The sequence below is a fragment of the Cheilinus undulatus genome, linkage group 1 (genome assembly GCF_018320785.1).
Source record: "Cheilinus undulatus linkage group 1, ASM1832078v1, whole genome shotgun sequence".
In the NCBI taxonomy this organism is placed as follows: Eukaryota; Metazoa; Chordata; class Actinopteri; order Labriformes; family Labridae; genus Cheilinus; species Cheilinus undulatus.
In genome coordinates, this window is record NC_054865.1 from 49,974,665 (window position 1) to 49,995,414 (window position 20,750).

At 39.5% G+C, this 20,750-nt stretch overlaps 2 protein-coding genes across 6 annotated transcripts in view; one reads left to right on the forward strand and one right to left on the reverse strand.

The window, feature by feature from the left end:
* The window catches only part of pacsin3 (protein kinase C and casein kinase substrate in neurons 3), a 53,215-nt gene extending 49,024 nt beyond the window's left edge, over positions 1-4,191 (forward strand). For all 4 annotated transcript variants that reach the window (XM_041790220.1, XM_041790212.1, XM_041790238.1 and 1 more), the window contains one exon: positions 1,385-4,191. In XM_041790220.1, coding sequence (XP_041646154.1) covers positions 1,385-1,500 — 116 coding nt within the window. In that variant the 3' untranslated portion in view covers positions 1,501-4,191. The remainder of the gene's footprint in view (positions 1-1,384) is intronic.
* Positions 4,192-6,059: 1,868 nt separating this feature from the next.
* LOC121510301 (Golgi apparatus protein 1-like) overlaps positions 6,060-20,750 on the reverse strand; it is a 40,050-nt gene continuing 25,359 nt past the window's right edge. The window contains exons 11-27 of one of the 2 annotated variants that reach the window (XM_041788284.1): positions 20,519-20,672; positions 19,170-19,187; positions 16,951-17,088; positions 16,271-16,357; positions 15,217-15,279; positions 14,921-15,034; positions 13,407-13,495; positions 13,163-13,280; positions 12,871-12,963; positions 12,619-12,756; positions 11,882-12,005; positions 11,654-11,796; positions 11,254-11,355; positions 10,980-11,087; positions 9,968-10,088; positions 9,755-9,861; positions 6,060-9,218 (exon numbers count right to left, since the gene is read on the reverse strand). In XM_041788284.1, the coding sequence (XP_041644218.1) occupies positions 9,051-9,218; positions 9,755-9,861; positions 9,968-10,088; positions 10,980-11,087; positions 11,254-11,355; positions 11,654-11,796; positions 11,882-12,005; positions 12,619-12,756; positions 12,871-12,963; positions 13,163-13,280; positions 13,407-13,495; positions 14,921-15,034; positions 15,217-15,279; positions 16,271-16,357; positions 16,951-17,088; positions 19,170-19,187; positions 20,519-20,672 (1,885 nt within the window). In that variant the 3' untranslated portion in view covers positions 6,060-9,050. The remainder of the gene's footprint in view (positions 9,219-9,754; positions 9,862-9,967; positions 10,089-10,979; positions 11,088-11,253; positions 11,356-11,653; positions 11,797-11,881; positions 12,006-12,618; positions 12,757-12,870; positions 12,964-13,162; positions 13,281-13,406; positions 13,496-14,920; positions 15,035-15,216; positions 15,280-16,270; positions 16,358-16,950; positions 17,089-19,169; positions 19,188-20,518; positions 20,673-20,750) is intronic. The other variant, XM_041788294.1, reaches the window with a different exon arrangement.

The following is a 20,750-nucleotide window of genomic DNA, read 5'->3' on the forward strand; positions in this document are numbered from 1 at the left end:
GAGAGAGTGTTCGATGTTTACTAATGTTCATTTGTGTGTGTTAAATGTATGTAAAATTCAACAAAAATATTGATAAAAAGAAAATAACACTCCGCCAACTGCAGCCAGACACACTGGGAATAGAGCAGTGTTGCATCTGGCTGCCGCTGGTGTGGGTTTGTTCACAGAAAATAATGGGGGGGATTATTTGGTCTATGACGGTGGGATGTCCATGATCATGTCAGACAGGCATTTATGATCAAGTATCCTTGATCCATGAAAAACACAGGCTTTCACACCAAAATCCTTTACCTAATATAAGATTGTATTGCTTCTCTACAGAACAAAGAGCATCGTATGTGCATCACAAAAAATGTGATTATCGTGAAAAAGTTTGGTTGTTGCTGCGATTTAATTCAAAATGTTAAATTTCCATATACTCTGGATTAACCTGATACAAAGTGAAATATTTGGAGACCTTTTTGGTTTTAATCTTGATGATTACGGCTTATAGCTCACAAAAATAAAAAATCCACTTTCAAAATATTAGAATATTGTGGAAAAGTCTAATTTCTTGTCAGTTTTTTCTCTCATTGTAGATCTGAAGATCAGCTGTTTGTGAAATACTTAGTTTAGTCTGTCTGACACCAACAACCTCGGCACATTCAATAAATGACCTTTCTCCCTCATTCTGATGCTCTTTTTCACCTTCAGCACAGTTTTGATCATGTCTACATGCCCATATGCATTGATTGCTGCCATGCAATTGGTTGATAAGATGTTTGCACAGGTATACCTAATAAAGTGGATAGTGAGTGTAATGAATCTAGATGGTTGTAAATTTCCAAAGAGTCATCCTGATACTAAGAAGGATTTGTTGGGCACTTCTGATGACTGATAGAGGCTTTAATGAGGTTTTTAGACACACTGAGAGTCCTGCTGTCCCTGCATGTTTTCAGGTATTTAAATGTTTCCCGGTACATTTGTTTGCATGGCTGTTTTTATGATTTTTATGGGTTTACTCAGCTGGATGAACAAAAAAAGTCCCTCAAGGATGATATTGTGAAGATTAAGTGTGTTTTAAATCCAAACCTTGAAGAGTCAATTCTATGTCCTGTTTGGTGACTGAAGTTTAGTGTCCTTTAGTTTTGTGCAGCTTCAGTCCGTCCTCTCATTGTTACAGACTGACAAGGTGAGAGAGTTTATGTGACCTGATAGACACACAGGGGGAGAGACTTTAGTTTGGAAAAGCTTAGCCAGCTCAGGGCTGCTTAACCTGAACAGCGACCTGATGACTGATAAACACAGACAGCCAGCGTCTCTCCTACAGTGAGGGTTAGGACCGACAAACGCTGCCTCCCTTTTACATTTGATTAAACCTGACTCTTCCTCTCGCTCCCTGCAGGCGAGGAGCTGCTGAAGCTGGGGGAGGAGGATGAGCAGGGCTGGTGTAAAGGACAGCTGAACAGCGGCCAGGTCGGCCTCTATCCCGCCAACTATGTCCAGGTCATCACCTCCTGATGTCCCGCCCCCTTTGCTCACTTAGCCAATGGTACAACAACTCTTGAGATGCCAGGACCATTCAGAACCTCTGTTAAACCAACAGTTTTTGGTAACTGACTGTAAACTCGTCACACTTATTTTTTTTAGCTTCATTTTTTGAAAACCAACCATGGAAACATCTACTGGATGTTTACGGTTTGTGAGGTCAATGACAGTTTTGTTTGAAAGGCAGAGAGAAATCTCTGAAAGTCTGCCAATGTGAACTGTAAGAACGCTGTAAAAATAGGAGAATTTCATCCAATGACCTCGAACTTGATGTTTACTCAAACACTACATTTGATTTCTGCCCTCGTTTTCTGACACTACTGTTAGAAAACAGTCATAAATGATCAAAGATGACAGAGACTGGGTGGAGATAAGGAATCAGATATAATAAATAAATCAACCATGGCATAAACATCAGACACATTTCAATATCTGCTTATTTTATGGAAATAGCTTGACGCTTTGGGAGATGTGCACTCACTTTCTATGCTCTAGAGAAATGAGAAGAGGCAGAGCACCTTTGTTGTCAGCAGCTGGGGAGATTATCTTAGCTCCACAGAGGAAGTATTTTGGCAAACACAACTTTAAACTCAAGACAAAGAAGCCACAGAAAACTTTGGTAAGGAGAAAGGCTGTATATAAAGACAGATGATATGGCTCCACCTCCTCCCAGTGTTCAAAATGAAGCCAAAACACCCCTGAGATGGGTGCTGATGTAGGCCAGAGACATTACTTGCTGTTAACTACATATACACACCCAGGTGTCTGCTGTGCATGGAATCAAAATGAATGCAACACAGAGCCATGATGCCATTAAAACACCTAGTTGTGGCTAGTGGTGGGCGATAAACCTGTATCAACACTGTCATGGGTAAAATGTCTGCCATGGCAGGGATTTTTGCAACACCATATTCTTGGGTTAAAACACTTGTAAAGAAAGCCGTCTTCAGCCTAACAAAGTGGTTTTTGACTGATTTGCTCTACTTTACAAATCCCGGTATTTGAACCGCTTCTCCTCATGTGCCTCCTCCATGCATTCCTCCAGAGAAATAGTCAGATATAACAGTGAGTCAGAAACAGAGGGTTGACTGCCTCAGCAGACAAAGTCATCCCAAGGGTTCAGCTTAGCCTCCAATGCTGCTCAGCAGGACTATGCCAACACAGTCTTAGCTTGTCCACTATTTGTCCCAGGAGGCCATAAAGTTGTTTGGCTCAAAGGAACTAACTATAACAAAAAGATAACTGTATACATAGAAGTATAATCTATATATTTTAATAAAGAACTATAAACAAAGAACTATAATAACAGAAAGAACTACATTTCATTCAGAAAGCATTTAGACCGCTTTTATTCTTTCAATTTTGTCACATTGAGCCTGATGCTACAATTAAAACAACATTTTTCCCTCATCAATCTAAACTCAGTACCCTATAATCATGACGTGAATACAGAATTTGGGAATTTTTACAAATTAGTGAAAAAAGAAAAAAAGAAACAGAAATATGACATAGACATTAGTTTTCAGACCCAAAGCTGCATAAATATTTGTTGTTTACAGCAAGTACATCTCTGGCCTTATTATTTGGAAGGTACATTTGGAATAGTTAGGCTGGCTCATCTGGTTTTGTTCCATTTGGGCTAACCATTTCCATGTATTTAGCTTTTAATGCCTAGCTAAGTGACTGATGCAGGTTTGTGTTTGATACAGTCGCATGGTTAAGATAAAGTAAGTGAGGAAATTCTCCCAAGTGTCAAGCTGTTCTTTTTACACAAAAACTCTCATCAATTAATAAATCAACTCCATTGATTAAACATCTTCATCTTCAAAGAGTTTAGTTTTTAGTTTTGGAGCGTCAAGTGGTCATCAGAGCTCTTCACTGTCGCTCAGCTGTGGTAGCTGGAAGAAAAAAAGAGACTGAACTTAGTGCCTTAGTCAAAGAGGCTGGGAATACGACAGCGCCACCCTGCGTCTGACCTGGGAATTACAGCTGTCTGCAGTGTGGCAACAAGAGGATCAGCCCTGATAAAAGAAAAGGGGGTTAAAAAAACTCTTGTCACCTGGACTCTACTGTGTAAACTTTGATTATGCATGCAGCACATGATTGGCTGTTATCTTCTTTAATCCCCATCCCTCTACAATAAGCTTCATGACGATCTGCTTCTGTTATTTTGTAGATTTTTAGGAGTTACACTGAATTCACATTCTCTTTATATTGTGATAGCTGTACGTTAATAAGAAGTCTTTTCATTTAAAGATGGTATGAACTGTTACTTCCTGTTTCTTTTATTTTTTAAGTAGCATTTTTACAGTCTTCTTATTCCTTTTTCATTTGTTTTCCTTTAATTTTAGCAAACATTCTCCCATTTGGGCTTAGGCAGAGAGAGAAATGTTGACAAGCTTTGGATGCTTTCTCCTGTGGATGTTTGTTTCTGATCTTAAAAAAGTGATCATATTCTGTCTTATTTTGTTTTTTAATTTTTAATTGTCTTTGTGAGGGAGCCACCTCTGTCCTGCTGATCGCTAATAGCTAAGCTAAACCATGTAGTCATCAAAATAATCAGATAATTAATGCTAAACTGCTGCTCTTTTTGATTATTTTCCTTTGCAAAACTGTAACGTGTACAGAATATTAAGTGGGAAGCAAATATAATAAAAATCTTTCTTCAGCTTGAAGTCTGACAGACTGTATTTCATTTCTGTATCATTTGTACAAAGTTACTACAGATCCTTGAAAAGTCTTGCACACAACTTTTGAAATTTAAGGCCACAAAACTTTGATTTTTATTTGCGAGAGGTCTAAAATTTTTGCCGGCACTTTGACTCAGACAGATCTTTATCCAGTCTTGTTTTTTGTAGCAAAATTAATTCAATTTTAATCACTTTTTCCTCATGTGCTTGTCCCCACCACAATTAACAGTACTTAAAGCTGCAGTAAGCAATTTATTTTTAGTGCTGTATGCCTACAAAAACAACACAACCCATCATGGTCTTGTTATTGAAACCAACATCTATAAGAATAACACACTTCTGCAACTCCTCCTCGTGCTGCAGTCTCACTTGAGGAAAACCAGCAAGGGAATGACGCTCCAGCCAATGACAAGGCTAGTACTCGCAACCAATCACAGCTCAGGATGGAGGGAGCATTCCTATTGGCCGCTGTAGTAGGTGCGCTTGCACCCCAGCTCTGTAAGAAGTTGATATAATGGCGGAGTTACCAGCGGTGTTCGGCCCTATGTAGAATTTTTTTTTTATGCTGAGACGAAGTGTTTTCTAACCTGTAATTCCGCCACTGATTTCAGTGGAAAAGCAGAGCAAAATCACTCCACAAGAGCTTTGCCAGTGTCAGTATTCGATTCAGTGGACGTGCACATCCGCGAGGAGGTATGTGAGAAGAGGGGTGGAGCTACAGAGCCCAAACACAGAGAAGAACAGGAAGAGAGGGGGAGGAGAAGTGATTCTGCACAGTTCTCATTGAATGTTACATACTCAAGCTTTAAAAGCCCTGCTGCCTATACCCACTCACACCTATGGGCAATTTAGAATCATCAATCAACCTAACAAGCATGTCTTTGGACTGTGGGAGGAAGCTGGAATACCTGGAGAGCACCCACACATGCACAAAGAGAATGTGCGAACTACTTTTATGAAGGCCCTGTCACACCAGGATTCAAACCTGAACCTTCTTGCAATGAGGCATGAGGCTCTGCAGTGTTGGTTTAGTTTACCGTATGTTACCAAAGAAGGAATCAGCCTCTTGGTTTTAGTCTGGTTGATGTTCAGGGTTGTGTGACTGATGTCAGTGGTGCCATCTAGTGGATAAAAGAGCTATTTTCTTTCTTTCTGTAACAAGTACATGTGCAGAACATCTTTTTTACAAAGTGCTTGATGAAAAACATGTATTGTGTTTCTTATTCTTAAGTAGATTTAGCAAATAAACCTAATCTGCAAATGACCTGATAGGAAATATTTTCTGCTTCCCTCCTTCTAATTTTGGTTAAAGATAAAGTACACCTTTATTGATCCCTCATTAAATTGGATGAAATTTGGATATTGCAACAGCTTGCAGTAGATAAAAAAGATGCAGCAGCCATAATAAAATGGCCGGAGTACCCAGAGAGAACCCACACATGCATGGGGAGAACATGCAAACTCCACACAGAAAGGTGCTGACTGGGAAGTGAACCAGCAACCCTCTTGCTGTGAAGCAACAGTGCTAACCCCTGTGCTGTTGTGGAGCCCATGGCTATTTTTCTCTTAATGCAAATTGTTACTTAAAAACTGCGTTTTATATTAACTCAGGTTATCTGTGGCTGATTTTAAAATTTGTTTGATGACCAGAAGCATTTAAGCGTGACAAATATGAAGAAAAGATAGAAATTGGGGGGGGGTTCCCGACATTGTAGTAAATAAGGTGTGGTTTTGGTCAACCTTTTTCCAATGCCATGAAAAACAGAACTTAAACTGTATTTTGCAGTTCAGAAAAGACAGTCACAAAATAAACAAAGTCAGCCAGAGATATGAAAATCTGCAGACATTTTTATTAAATTGACAAATTTTATCTGTACAGCAAAATCAAAGTTCACGATGATAAATCTGTTACGTCTTCGTATTATATGGCATGATCTGAAAAACCAAACCGCACACTGATAACGTTTGTACACGCAGAGACTGACGTATAAAACTGGTCATGATGCTGTGTTTACCTCGGTTTCATCGCTCTGATTCGACACATCCATCAGAGAACATTTAGAAAAGTCACAGCAGGATGTTGATTTCTATCTGACGGTGTGTCGACTCAGCTTTTGAGTAGATGTTTCTTTTTCTGTCTTAAATCCTTTAAAGTGTCTGAACTTCAGCTTCATTAATCAGAAATCTTTTGTGCACGCTGCAAACTCTTAACTGTGACTTTAAATCATCAACAAACAGAAATGTAAAACCAAAAGCAGCAAATAAATGACATGAATGAAGCTCAGTGTCCAATCATTTGCAAAGACATCAGTGCAGATTAGACATACACCAAGTTAAAGTGCAAAATTAAATTTTAATTTATTGTTAAAAAATTAATTAAAAAATAAATAAAAACAATTTTTCCATCTTCAGTTTAAATAAAAGCAACAAATCATTTTACATTGAAACACTGAGGCTTTCAAGGCCCATAGGTAAGAAAAATCTGCAGTAATTTTCCTTCTTTCTCTCCACAATAAATAGATGAAAATCTATTTTTGTATCTGAATAAATCAGAAATGTTTTGGTATTTAATTGATCTTATAATATTTAGCAGATTTTTCCTTCATGGGAAAAGAAACATACAGGTAATGGATAAAACACAAAAATAAAACAATCAGATTTTAGCCGCTTTAGACTCAGTAGAAATAAACCAGACTTATTCACAGTAAATAATTATTCATAGTTTAAAATCATAGAATATTCCAATCATGTTAGCTTCTCTAATTTTTCGGTTAATTGCTTTTTGGTGTTTTGGAGGCTGCAGAAAAATCTGCTAGGTGCTTGAAAGGGTGAACAGTGAGTTTATACAGTACCTTCAGAAAATATTCAGACCCCCCCTTCACTTTTCCAATTTTTTTATGTTGCACTCTGATACTACAGTTAAAAAATCATTTTAATTCTCATTAATCTACAATCAGTGCCCCACCAGGGCAGTGTGAAAACAGAATTTATATATATTTTTTGCAAATCAGCTAAAAATGAATGAATAGATTATCACACTGACATAAGTATTCAATCACTTTGCAAAAACACTTTAAATTTAGGTCAGGTTACTCTCATTTCTCTAGAGCTTGGCCTTGGTTGGAGTCCACCTGTGGTAAATTAAAATGATTGGACAGGATTTGGAAAGGCACACATCAGAGCAAAAACCAAGCCATGAGGTCAGTCAGAGTGACCATCAGGTTCTTGGTCACCTCTCTTGACAAGACCCTTCTCCCCCACCGCTCAGTTTGGCCAGGTGACCAGCTCTTAAAGGAGTCACACTTCTTTCATTTGAGAGTTATGGAGGCCACTGTTTTTGGGGAACCCACAGGGCAGATCTGTGCCTGTGCCTGTCTCATAGCTTTCAGGCAGTTCCTTTGACCTCATGGCTTGTTTTTGTTCTGACATGCATTATCAACTGTGAGGTCATATTTCAGGTTTTTCTTTTTAAATATTTTGCAAAAAAAATCTAAAATTCTGCTTTTACTTTGTCATGATGGGGTACTGAGTTTAGATAAATGAGAATAAAATGATTTTTCAACTGTAGCATCAGGCTGCACTATAAAAAAAGAAAAGAAGTTTGAATACTTAAGGAATGCACTTTACTGTATTTTTTTATGGATGCTACCGGTTTCCCACTGCTTCCAGTCCTTATGCTAAGCTAGGCTAATTAGCCACTTGATTTTTGCCTGAAAATTCAATTCTTATTTGGAAAAATTTATTTTAAGCTATTCAGAAAGTTTTTTTCCTCATGTGTGAGGTTTATCTGCAGTTTGTATCCAAGGATTTCTGAGCGCACATGAAGCTTTAAAATAAAACAAGCATAAAAAAATCAGATCAGAGTAAAAAATTTTGACTAAAGGCAAAGCATTTCAAGGATTTAGCAGGCGAGTGCAGATTAAGTCGTATGTTTTGAGCTCTTGGATGCCATCATTAATAAATAAAATCAGACTCCCTATGCAGAGATAACACGGTGTTTTTAAGATGAGTGTAAAGTTTAAATGCTATAGCCATGTTTAAAATAATGCCACAAAATCAAACTGGATTCACAGTTGTTCTGTAAAAAAAAGAAGCGTCTGTGTTATGTTACATGTTTGTAATGTCGGTTCATTAAAGGCAACAGAGAATATGGATTGACACAGGACACAGTGAAAAAATCAAAAAGATCTGAACAATCCAAGCATTTAGGAGTTGAACTGGATGTAGAGATCCATTCTTGGCGATTCGGGTGCAAATCCTGTACAGGAGTGAAGACGACGGGACTTTATGATTGATGAGAGATGTAAGAAATCATAAGCAACACCACAGAGTTCAAACATTTTCATCATTGTTGCTCCTTGTGCGATTCAGGCAGCCACAGTCACTTTAAAAGCTGCTCTTCATGCTCCAGTCTTTGTTAAATATCACAAAAAGCATCAGGATCAACAAGGGGGAAGCAGTCCTAACCTTTAGAAGCAGCAGCCCTCAGTCACATCATCAACAGCGCTCATTTAGAAACCTAAAAGAAGCCGGACAACCTCGCATCCGGCCAAAACAATCGTTGGCAAAAGCAGACATTCTGGGGAAAAGATGGTGGAGGAATAAAGACTCAAATCAGAAAGTTAGAGCTCCTTCAGAGGTTTGAGTATCAAGAGTCGAGGGGCGTTTGCATTCGATGCAATTATTCAGCAGCAGCCAATCAACACAAGAGTTCCAGATGTGGGCGTTGGCATTGGCACTGTGCAGGTTGGCTGGTTCCAGACGGGGTGTCTGAGAGGAGGAGGAGGCGGAGAGGAAGGTGGGAGGAGTCAGTCTGTGTGGAGGACCCGCCCTCTACCGGTCCTTTAACTCTCTCGTCACTCTCTTTGTGATCCGACCGCACAGCAGCCCGACCAGGAAGAGGATGCACACACTCAGAGCAATCATGAGGAGGATGTAGTTCTTAGAGGGCGATGTCATCACCTGAACGGCGAGGTCTGAGAAGCCCTCTGCTGGCGCCACCTGCAGTAAAGGAAAGGTTACTTGTCATATTACAAGCAACTTCTTTCATAACATTCAGGTACATGGCTGGTTTGGAGGTCTGGAGGGCAAAAAGAGTTTAGGACAGTAGCAGTTATTATCGAACACTACATGGCACTGCAGCACGAGGCATTTTATTCTCCATCTCCTTAAAACGATGCATGTTTACATCACCTGACAACTGCAGACAAACAGATACACAGGCGCATCCACAAAAGATTAAAACAAAAAAGTCTGGAAATATTTCACTTTGTATGAGATGAGTCTTGAATATATGGAAGTTTCCATATAGTTTCTAATTGAATGAGGGAGAAAGTAATTTTTTTGCATGATATTTCAATTTCAATGTACCTGTATTTACAGATCCTTGTGTATTTTTTACATTTCTGACTATAAACACTCTTTATATAAGAGTGTTGGATCAAGCTTCTTTCAGGTAATCTGCAGCCAAGTTTCTATTATCCCCCTCTGATGCTTACCAGCATTACAGTCTTAAAAAAAAAGAAATATATATTGACCTTTGCAGCGTAGCTCCACATGTCAATGCGGTCCTGAAGTCTTTTCTTACACTCGGGCTGCAGACGGACTCTTTTGTCCTGTAACGCCTCCATCAGACACGACATCTCTGAGTGATGAGAGAGCAGCAGCACATTAAGACAAACAAACAAAGCAAATCCCAACAAGACCTGAAAGTTCTCTAAATATAAACATATTTGAGTAAAAGCACCCACGTCGTCCTCTGCCTGGTGTGATAGCGGCACAGTGGTGTTTGAGGTCGAGAGCACAGGCTGTGTGGAGGACCGGGTCCACAAAGATGTCCGCCTTACTCTCCTTCAGCATGTTCAAGACCTCCTGTGAACAAAGAGACGAAGAAAGAGAGGAAGGTGGGGTATAAAAGAAGTTTCTGCATCAAAACTGAATTCATTCAAATCATTTAGACTGTTGATAAAGGTGAAATGAAAATCAAGATGCATTTTATTTTACCCTGTTTGACTGTAAATTGTGTAAATTTAAATGTTTGATCAATATTTCAACTAATTAATCTTTTCTTCTTGCAATAAATGGCTACTTCTCCCATGATAATAAAGTACTCTCACAAGTTCTCTGGAAAATTGGCAAAAAAAAATGTCACATAAGGATGGGGAAAGAGGGTATAAAATTTGTCAGTTTTGTCCCTTTCTTTTTATATCAGCTATTTTGGTCCAATCATAATCCAAACTGCAACACATTCAATTAATTAAACATTTATTGTTGGGGGCACGCAGGTGGTCAAGTGGCTTAAGGCGCCACCCATGTATGCGGGTGGCCCGGGTTCGAATCCAGTCTGTGGCCCTTTACCACATGTCTCTCCCCTCTCTCTTCCCTGTTTCTGAGTCTATCCACTGTCTTCCTCTATCAAATAAAGGCATGAAAAGGCCCAAAATAAATCTTTAAAAAAAAGAAAAAACATTTATTGTTGAAAATTTTTTGGAAACTTGGGTCGTCATCTGTCATAAGAGACTGGTGGGTCCTGAACCTGACATGCTCACTGGAGTGTCTTTGTGAAATAGATGTCTAGTTCTGCTTTATTACAGAGCTGTGATAGGTATAATTACATAATAAAAACATTTAATACTGAACAGGATTTCAAACCATTTAACTGTAAAAGTATGACAACTTCAAGTTCATACAACAGGTGCCCTTTTACTACTCCCACCCCGGGCCCTCGAACATCCTGAGTCCACCTCTGTAATAGGTATTTACCTTTTTACAGGCCTCCTGCTTGATTTTAAGTAAGTTGACTTTCAGACACTCCTCCACCTGACCAGTCTGCTCCTGAGCTGCTGCTTCCTCTGCACACAAGCGGGAGATCTGAAGGAAAGGAGGAGAGGAGATAAGGCAACAGAAAAGACAAAAGTAGGAATTAATATGGGAAACAGTGACGAGGAAGTATTTGAGGAAAAAGTCAGCTTTACTAAGCAGAGACAAATGAGATTCAGTAGTGTCAGTAGTGTGTTGTGTGTGTCTGTGTTTGTACCTCCTCTGTGCAGTGTCTCTGCAGCTGTGGATCCAGTCTATAGTCAAGGGCTGATTCCTGCAGGATCACTCTGATCTGGTCTTCACAGTCAGGAGACAACCTCTGAAACCACATCACACAAAACCCACAATATAAGAAAATAACCACTGTTGATTTGAAATTATTCTTATTATTTAACAGTTTATGTCTGCCTTCAAGAAAAGAAAAAAGCTCTAACTTTTGGAAATATTCTCAAATTTATTAGACACAAGGTTCTTCACCAGTCAAAGCTTTATGGGAGAGAGGCAATTAGAAAGAAACAGTTGAAGAAAACTCAGATTAAATCTGGACTAGTTTTCCAAAAGGCATGCGGGAGACTCCATTGTCAAGTGGAAGTATTGTATAGTCTTCCTGGACTGACCTGGTCTGCATATTTGAGTTTGAGGCAGGCGATGACCTGACCCTCCAGCTCACTGTCCTCGCTCGCCTTGTTCAGGATTGACTGGCAGAACTTTGGGATGTCGGCTCGACATGCTTTTCTCAACACCGGGTTCAACCTGTAGTCTAGAGGGAGAGGAAGACAAAGGCTCGTCAGCATGACAAACATTCTGACATGAACGCGGTTCATGTTAGTGAGCGTGTGACTGACCTGTGTTCTGAGTGATCTGTCTCTTGGTGATCATCTGTTTACATTTGGGATCCATCAGCTCGCTGTTCTTGTTCTGTTTCAGACACTGAAGGACGTTTCTGGCGTCTGCTTCGGTACAGAAACGCTGTGGGAAAGTTAGTAAGTCAATTAATATAACTTCAAGAACCATTTTTATTGATTAAAAACCTCTGAAATCTGCGAACAGGATGCAAAACTCCAAAGGAGCAAACATCTTAGTGAGCCAGAGTGATGGCAAAGTAAAGATTAGAGGAAAATAGCTCAAAGTGTTGACCTGTTAGAAGATGCTGAAGATGTTTATGAGGCTTAATAGATATTTTCTTTTTGCATTTTTCCTTGTAAATTATTTTACTGAGCCTATGATCCTCTGATTTATCCAGAAATCTTTTTAAGGGGATGAGCCTGCAACTGAGGACCCCCACATCAGTGTTTTCCAAGAAAAGCTGACCCACCCCCAACTGCACAGTGGAGAAATCAGGATTTTTAATGTCTGACAGTCCTGCTCTAACATTTTGGTAATCATCAAAGCTGTATTTTGTATTCTTTGTGGAAAAAAAAGGTAGTTGCTAAACATTTAAAGTCATAATTTTAGTCAATGAAATGAACACTGCATGACTGTGATGGCGTCTTCCTCCTCCTAGTGCCAACAATATGAATGAGCTGGAAACATCTGCAGGGCCCTGGCTAACTAAATATTTCCTCCTCCTTGTCTTCCTTACCTTGATCATCTGCTTGCAGACCCTCATCAGCTGATAGTCCAGCTCTGGGTCGGTCATCTCCACTTCCTGCAGCCTGAAGATCCTCTGATGGCAGCGCTGGCTCAGCTGCTTCTTCTGCTCCTTCAGACACTCAATCATCTGATGGAGAAACACGCGCAGAGGAGGGAGAGAGAGTGAGAAAAGAGGTCTAGAATGATACTAACATCCTCTTTCTAATGCTGGGATGTGTCTGCTGTGTCTGCGGATCCTCACCTGAGCATTTCCAAAAGCCACGTTAGGACACAGACGACTGATGTCGGACTTACACGGATCGTAGAGCTCTGGTTCCAGACGAATATCTTCTGACTGAAGGGAAGAAGAAGAAAGGAGAGGAAGTCAACCCCAAAAGCCCCAAAGTATCAGTGCTGCATCAGCTAGAAAGTTTTAAACATTTCAGAGTTTTATGAGGCGTTTCTTTCTTTAACTAAACAGCCAACTTCTGAAAACTAAAATATCTACACCAAGAGCTAAAAATCCACTCATGCTTATAAAACGTGCACATTACCATCTCCAGCTCCTCCACTCTCAGCTGTTTACGACATTTCAGCGAGACTCGCTGCTCTTTGGCCTCCTGCAGCGTGTCGTTTCTCACCGTAGTGCTCAGGCAGATCACAACGTCCACCCTGCACAGTAAAGCACATTTCAAAACAAAAAATATCAGAAAACAGCAAGAACTCACGGACCGGTCACAAAAAAGTTTTACAGAGAATAAAAAACAGAGAAAGAGTTAAATAAAAGGACTTTCTCACTTTTTCTTGATGTTTGGACACAAACGCAGAACATCCTCCTTACATGCCATCTTGAACTTGTAGGAGAATCTGAAATCCTTCATTTGGATCTGAAATCAAACACAGGGAGAGAGAAACATGCATTCATTGATATTTCTCTTGTTTAACTGAATTCAGAGATTTTCTCAGACCATAATAAAGCTGAAAGGTTGTGTAGAAATACATTACAGCCCTGCTTTCAAAATCTTTCCGAAGCAAAAGTGCAAACAATGATGCCGATGTAAAGATAGAGCCTGAAAATTAAAGTGCTAACATTATGAAACAGCTCTTTTTCTAAATAATGTTGAATGTAATAGAAGTAGAGATACCCTGATTGATTGGGGTAAAAATTTTACCCGTGATCCATTGCTTCTCGCTAATGTACAGAGCCCGGACATGGAAAAAAAATAAAATGATGAAGGGAAAAAAATTTTTTGGATACGATGATGGGGAATCTCGCAAAAGTAGATTAAAATGACGTAGCAGTGACTACTTCTGGGTCAAACTAACCAAAACAATGGAGGGCGAGAATCTGCAGGGAGAGATTCATTGAATTTTACTTTGAAATTGGGCTGAAATGTTTTTTTTTTTCTTCAAGACTTTATTTTATCATTATCATTATTGGTATTACATTAATTTTACAGTTTTATTGGAGTATGGTCTGAATCTGCCCTTTTTATTGTGATAAGTTAACATGTCTCTGTTTAAGATGGAATTTTGTTGAGGCTTATAACCAAGACTGATCGTATTTATAGTGATGACCATGGGTGGGCAATGGGGAAGGGTTCTGTAAGTTTTGATTCTATGTTAATTGAAAACCAATAAAAATTGTTAATCACAAAGAACCTGGCCTGAAATACAAAGAAAATTACATTGTCAGTTTTATTTTTCCCCCATGTCCCATCCAAGGCTCTGTACAAATGCTTATAGACATTAGAACAAAAAGTGCCAACAAAATGCCCTTAAGCAGCTTTATTAAATGTTTTTTAATTAGGTTTTGCAGGTCAGGTTTTTAATTTTTAACCTTTACCCTAGCATTTACCCTCATCCTAGCCAGAAATTTTATCTGATTTTATTTAGCGTGTATTTTTGTTCTGATAGGAGCGTTGTCTCACAGTAGTGGTCTGCAAGGGGGGGCGTCTGAGATCAGCCGTCTGCAGCCAGACCCGTCTTGGACATTTTGTCTCTTAAACCAACAGTTTCAGACTCTTAGGGGATCATATCAATTGACTTTTTATGGATACTTACAACAGAAGAAAATAAAAACTGATTCACTGGGATGAAATCTGTTTGTCTTTCAACTTAGAATATCACAGCTTATGTGAAACAGTTAAGAAAAGATGATCAAATGTTGCCAGAAGAATGGCATACTTTGCAGATGCATTGAGCTTTAGTGACTTGTAGAAAATAATTAGTGTTTATGCTTTAAATTAAAGTGAAAGATCAGGTCTAAAATATTAACATAGTGAAGGAAAGAGAATTACATGTTTACTGACCAGCTGGAAATGTGTAACACCGACTGCACACTTGTCGTTCATCTCCTTCTGGTGTTTATTCTGAACCAAACACTCCATCAGATCACCAGTATCAATCTGGTTATCAGCAACATCCTAAAAACAAAATAACAAGCAAAGATTATCTTAATCAAAACCATTTAGAAGTCATTCAGAGTGAAAAATAAAAATTCTAGGGCTTTTTTAAGTAATTTAAAAAGTATATAATTTTCCTTTAAATGGATAAACAGGTTTTCTTGTTTGATTCAGTTTCTGTACATTTGAATGCATGTACTCACGTGACAGTGAGCTTGTATGACGGGTTCACAGGCTCTGATGAGCAGAGCATCAATCTGGATGTCCTACAGGTAGCAAACAGAAACATGATCATGCAGGTAAAACAAAGACAACAGTCGCATCAACACTCCAGAAATTCAGGAGCCCATTCATAGGTTGATAAAGCTCCAGGTAGATCTGCACGCTGCAGTTATCATCAGAAAATTTCTACACTGAGCATGATCCCTACTCTTCATAAAAAATGTTTTTTCCATGGATGATTTTCCTGGCATGGTGAAGGGAGACAAGAGTCTAGAGGAGACTTTGTGCTGAGCTATGAGGTGATCTGTGCCCCTTTAACAGCTTTCCTCCTTCATTTTGTCATACGCATGTTTTCAATGGAAACGCTGATATACTATTAAGAAAATAAAACTTGTGGGGTAAGAGACTGAGCAAGGATGCTACAAGCTGGCTCCTTTTAATGTACAGTAGGAGCTGGTTCCCATTTGAGAGTCCTTTCTTCTACATTTGTTGTTATTTAATCCACATTTAAAAAGACAAACTGGTATCAAATGTAGAGCCGCTGAGGAGCTAAAAGTCCAGCTCTTATTACTGAACTGCACCAGATGATCCAGATTTCTAAAAAGAGTCAAATTTCCCATCATGAGGCTGGATGGACATCAGCTGAATACACACAAGAAAGATCAGGGTTCACTGTGACAAACTGTACTGAACCAAACTAGGCCGCTTGGTGGAAACAGACCCTATTTAAGTGTTATGTGGCTCAACATCTCCCAACTTTAATTGGGGGCTTTTTATACATGCCTACTGCTCTTTCTCCATGAGGTTTCAAACTTCTTGCCTTAATGTGTCAATATTTTCTGGATTCTAAAGTAGCTCAAAACTCTTTATTTTTCACAATTTGAAGTCAGCACCGTAATCAGCTTTAGACTTTGGCTTTTTGATAGTGCTTCTCGATGCAGAAATCACTTCCTGCCCCCCATCTGGAGTTGTCCACTGTGAATTGACATCTGCACACAACCTATTTAGTTTGTGTTTGAAATGAAGGACCCCTACCTCTGACTCCAGCTCTGTCAGGTTACCCACGACGTCCCTGCAGGTGGAAACCAAATCCTCCAAATGATCCTGCAGACACTCCAGCTCCTAAACACAAAGTTAGATTTAGTAGACGCTTTTGTCTAAAGTGACATACATCTAAGAGTAAGTAAAACACAAGATGATTTACAGTGCATTTAGTCAGTATTCAGTTTGTTCAGTGTCGTTATGTTGCAGCCTGATGCAACAGTCATTTTCTCTCATTAATCTACACTCAGTAACCCAGAACGACAAAGTGAAAACAGAATTTTAGAAAATGTTTTCACATCAGTATTCAGACCCTCTTTGAATCCCCTGTGCTTTGCTCCATTCAGCTCTCCCTCAACCTTGACCAGCCTGCAAGTCCCTGCTGCCGAACAACACCCCCACAGCATGATGCTGCCACCACCATGCTTCATTGTTCTTTACGATCTGGCCTTTTGTAGAAAGTGGTGCGCCTTTCCAAATCATGTCCAGTTAACTTTATTTAATACAGGATGTTTAATGTAAGACCTCTCACCTTAAACAAACAAGATAAAGTAAAGAAGAGCCACCATAATGAACTAAACCACCAACAGAGGGCGCTCAAACACTGATGAGAAGGCTGATTGGAAACCTGAGCCTCAAGTAAATGCTGCAGGAACAGTTTTAGTCAGTCTCACCTGTCCAGTGTCAGTCTTTTCGCTGCACCACTTGCCGAGGTCTGTCATGCAGCGTTTTTGCAGCTCAGGGTCCAACTTTACATCTAGTGCCCTCTGGTGAAGAATCCTCTGAACTTCCACTTTACAGTCCCGAGATAACTGAAACCCAAAACATGATAATATTGATGACAAGGCCGCATTTGTACACAACACCACTGATTTTTTATGTCATTTAACATACCTGCTTGTTCTTAACACATGTTTTCACAATGAGTTCATGACTTTTATTACAATTACCAAGCCTTCAAATCAGCATTTTGCCCATCTTACTACTATAATTGGTGGTGTGTCTGTCTGTGTTGATTTGCATGCCTCACGGTTGCACCAAATGTCCTTCATAACCCTCAGAAGACTTCTTAGGTTTACTGGTTAAAAAATGGTAACATAAAAAATCATAAATAGTTACAGATTTTCAATAAAATTTGAAATTGTCATAATTCAGGGACTTCCCCTGTGTTATGAAGTAACTGTGGAATTTTATTGCATCTTAGTGCCAACAGAGGGCACCAGAGCGATATGCAAAGTGTGGGTGATAATGTGTCAGAACTGAAAAAGCCGGTGCAGAACTGCAACTGGTGATTCGATGACAATGATGTTGGGAGACCGTTTGATCTGTGAAGACAGGATACAGCGGAGGCTGCTGACAAAGGACAGACTGACTTTTGAGAAACACTAAAGTTTGCATAAGCAAAGAAGGCGGCAAACAGAGAAATTGTGGATTTACACTGGCATGAAAGAACCTGGCAAATGGAACAGAGCGGCGGAGTCAGTAAACAAGGTCAGCAACACACAAGATTTACTCCCCACATATGTGAAAGACTCCTTCCCAATGATCGCAAATGCTTGCAGTTGTTGCAGACAAGGGTGGCACAGCCTGTTGTTGGGTTTAGGAGGCAATTTATTTATTTTTTTTACATAGGACCAGGTAGGTTTGGATGGCTTTTAATAAATATATCATCATTTGAAAACTACAGGTTATCTTTGTCTAATATTAGAATTTGTTTGGTAGTCAATTTAAATGTGAAAATAGGGGCACAAGTGGCCTAGTGGTTTGAGGTGCATCCCATACATGGTCGCCCTGGGCTTGAATCCGCCTGTGGCACTTTCCCGCATGTCTCTCCCCACCTCTCTCATTCCTATTTCTGATTCTGTCCACTGTCCTACTCTGTCAATAAAGGCATTGAACGCCCCAAAAATGAATCTTAAAAAAGGTGAAAATATCCAAAAAAAAAGAGAAAGAAATCAGGAAAGGGGAAAAACGTTTTCACAGCACCGTATTTGCCTCTTCATCAGCTCCAACCAGTCTGCTCATTCTCCTCCAACCTTGGCCATCAAAAAGATGTTTTGGTCCAGAGATATTAGATGAATACTTTCTGTTTCTCATCATTTTCTGTGAAACTTAAAGATAGTTGGGATGGCGTTCATCTTTATTCTGACAATTGGTTTGACCTTTGTCTTGACCATCTCTGCATGCTGAAATGCATGAGTAGCAGTCATGTGATTGGCTGATTACATGTAGGTGTACCTAATGAAGCGGTTTGTGGGTGGAAAGACCCATTTATGCTCTCTTTACATTCTCCCCCCATCTCTGCACACGAATCTGTTACACTGGGATGGTTGTTGAAAAATGAATCCACTAGACGTCGTTGTCTCAAACACTCCTCAGCCCAGCTATTCTGCTGTCAGTCTTCATACCCACTTGAGCTGACATTATATATATGTTTTTAATTTATAGTAACTCACACAATACCATATTTCAAATTCGTCTTCTTCATTGTGTTTTCCTGCTCTGACTAGCTAAATTGCCCAACACTGCCCCATGATTACTGGTGGTTTAGCAATTTTTAGTCTGTATTGGTAAGCTTAAAGAGAACATGCATATATACAGAGGCAGGGTATGGACAGAAAGCTTTGTCAGTGTCTGTACGGATTTCAAACTTAGAGCAGAAATGAGCCTTAAGTTGCTGGTTGTGTATGCTGTTTTGCAAATAGAGACAAACAAGATTGTGAAACAAAAGTCCCAATAAAACATCCAAACATTAAATTATTCAATCAGGGACTGATAGATGAAGATCAATTCTCTCCTTCCACCCAGATCATCATCATTATTACTATCATTATGAGACAACCCTTCACCAGAATCATTATTACTTCATTAAGGAGACCCAGCAACAACTTACCTGTTCATCTGGATTCACCTGGTGAATTTAAGACCATCAAGAGTTACACGTGATGTAATTTCAGTGTCAGTCAGACAGTACTCAAATGGACTCCAACATGGCAACACACTAGACAATTTTAAGCCCAACTTCAGGTCAAATGTGCTTTCCTAGTGATTGGGGAGCATGTCCTGAATGCAAATGACCAAATTATTATTTGTCCAAATAATGCTCAAGTGTGTGGTGCCAAAATGATGATGTTACTGCTCTGATAATGATCTTAAATCCCAAATATGAAACCTGTGATATTTACAATTTGAGTTAGGACTGCTCCATGTTACATATTTAAGAGTGCATTCAGAAAATATTCAGACCCTCTTCTTTTGGTTCAGTTGTGTTATGTTGCAGAATTTAGCAAAAACCGCTTACATTCATTTTTTCTCTCCTTGATCTACACTCAGTACCCCCAGAATGGCAAAGTGAAAACAATGGTTTTTTTTTTTTGTTTGTTTTTTTTTTTTTTTTTTTTTTCAAATTTAGTAAAAAGAAAAAACTGGAATGTTGAATCGAAATCAGTATTCAGACCAATTACTCTGTAGTCAGTTGAAGTACATTTGGCAGCAATCAAAGCCTTGAGTCCTTTTTGAAAATTACACAGCAAGCAAACCCTTGGTCACCTCTCTTACTAAAGCCCTGTTCCACCGATTGTTCAGTTTGGCCAGGCGACCAGCTCTTGGAAGAGTCCTGGTTGTGCCAAACCTCTTACATCTGACAATTATGGAGGCCTTCAGTGCAGAAGAAATGTTTTTGTAGCCTCCCCCAGATCTGTGCCTTACAATCCTGTCTCTGAACTCTGCAGGCATTTCCTCTGACGTCATGGCTTAGTTTTTACTCTGCTATCCATTGTCAACTGTGAGGCCTTCTATAGAGAGGTGTGCGCCTTTCCAAATCATGTCCAATTGATTTAATTTACCTCAAATGGACTCAGTCAAGGTGTAGAAACATCTCAGAAAAGATCCAGAGAAATGGGAGGCAGCTAAGCTAAATTTCAAGTGTTGTTGCAGAGGGTCTGTCAATGTGATTTTTCTGTTTTACCTTTAAATAAATTTGCAAAAAAAGGCACGTTTGATCCTGAGTTTCTGTGAGATCTTGTGTCTATGGAATCTCAGCTGGATTATAAGATTATAATCTTAAAATATCAGTCAAAATGTCCTTGTGTCTTGGGACTCCCATGTTTTTGAAATGGGTTCAGATCTGAAAATCATCTAGTGTGTGGCTCAGTGTAGTCTTAAAAAAGTAACAGTCTTTATTTAGATCAAAGACTTTATACGGTAATTGTGATGGCATGTCTCTGATATGTGTCACTGTACCCGGCGCCCCTGCTCCTCGGTGCGGTAGGCATGGCGGTACAGGCAGGAGAAGACAGCCCCTGGCGGCATCAGCTCACTCGTCTCATTCCAGCCGTGAGTGTGACAGAGTCGAGCTGCGTCGCCCTGACACTTCTTATACAGGATGGGGTCCAGCCTGGCACACAAAGAGAGGAATGAAACAACCTTGTATCTAACATTTTTGTAGTATGTTTGTCAGAAAAGATCAGAACCA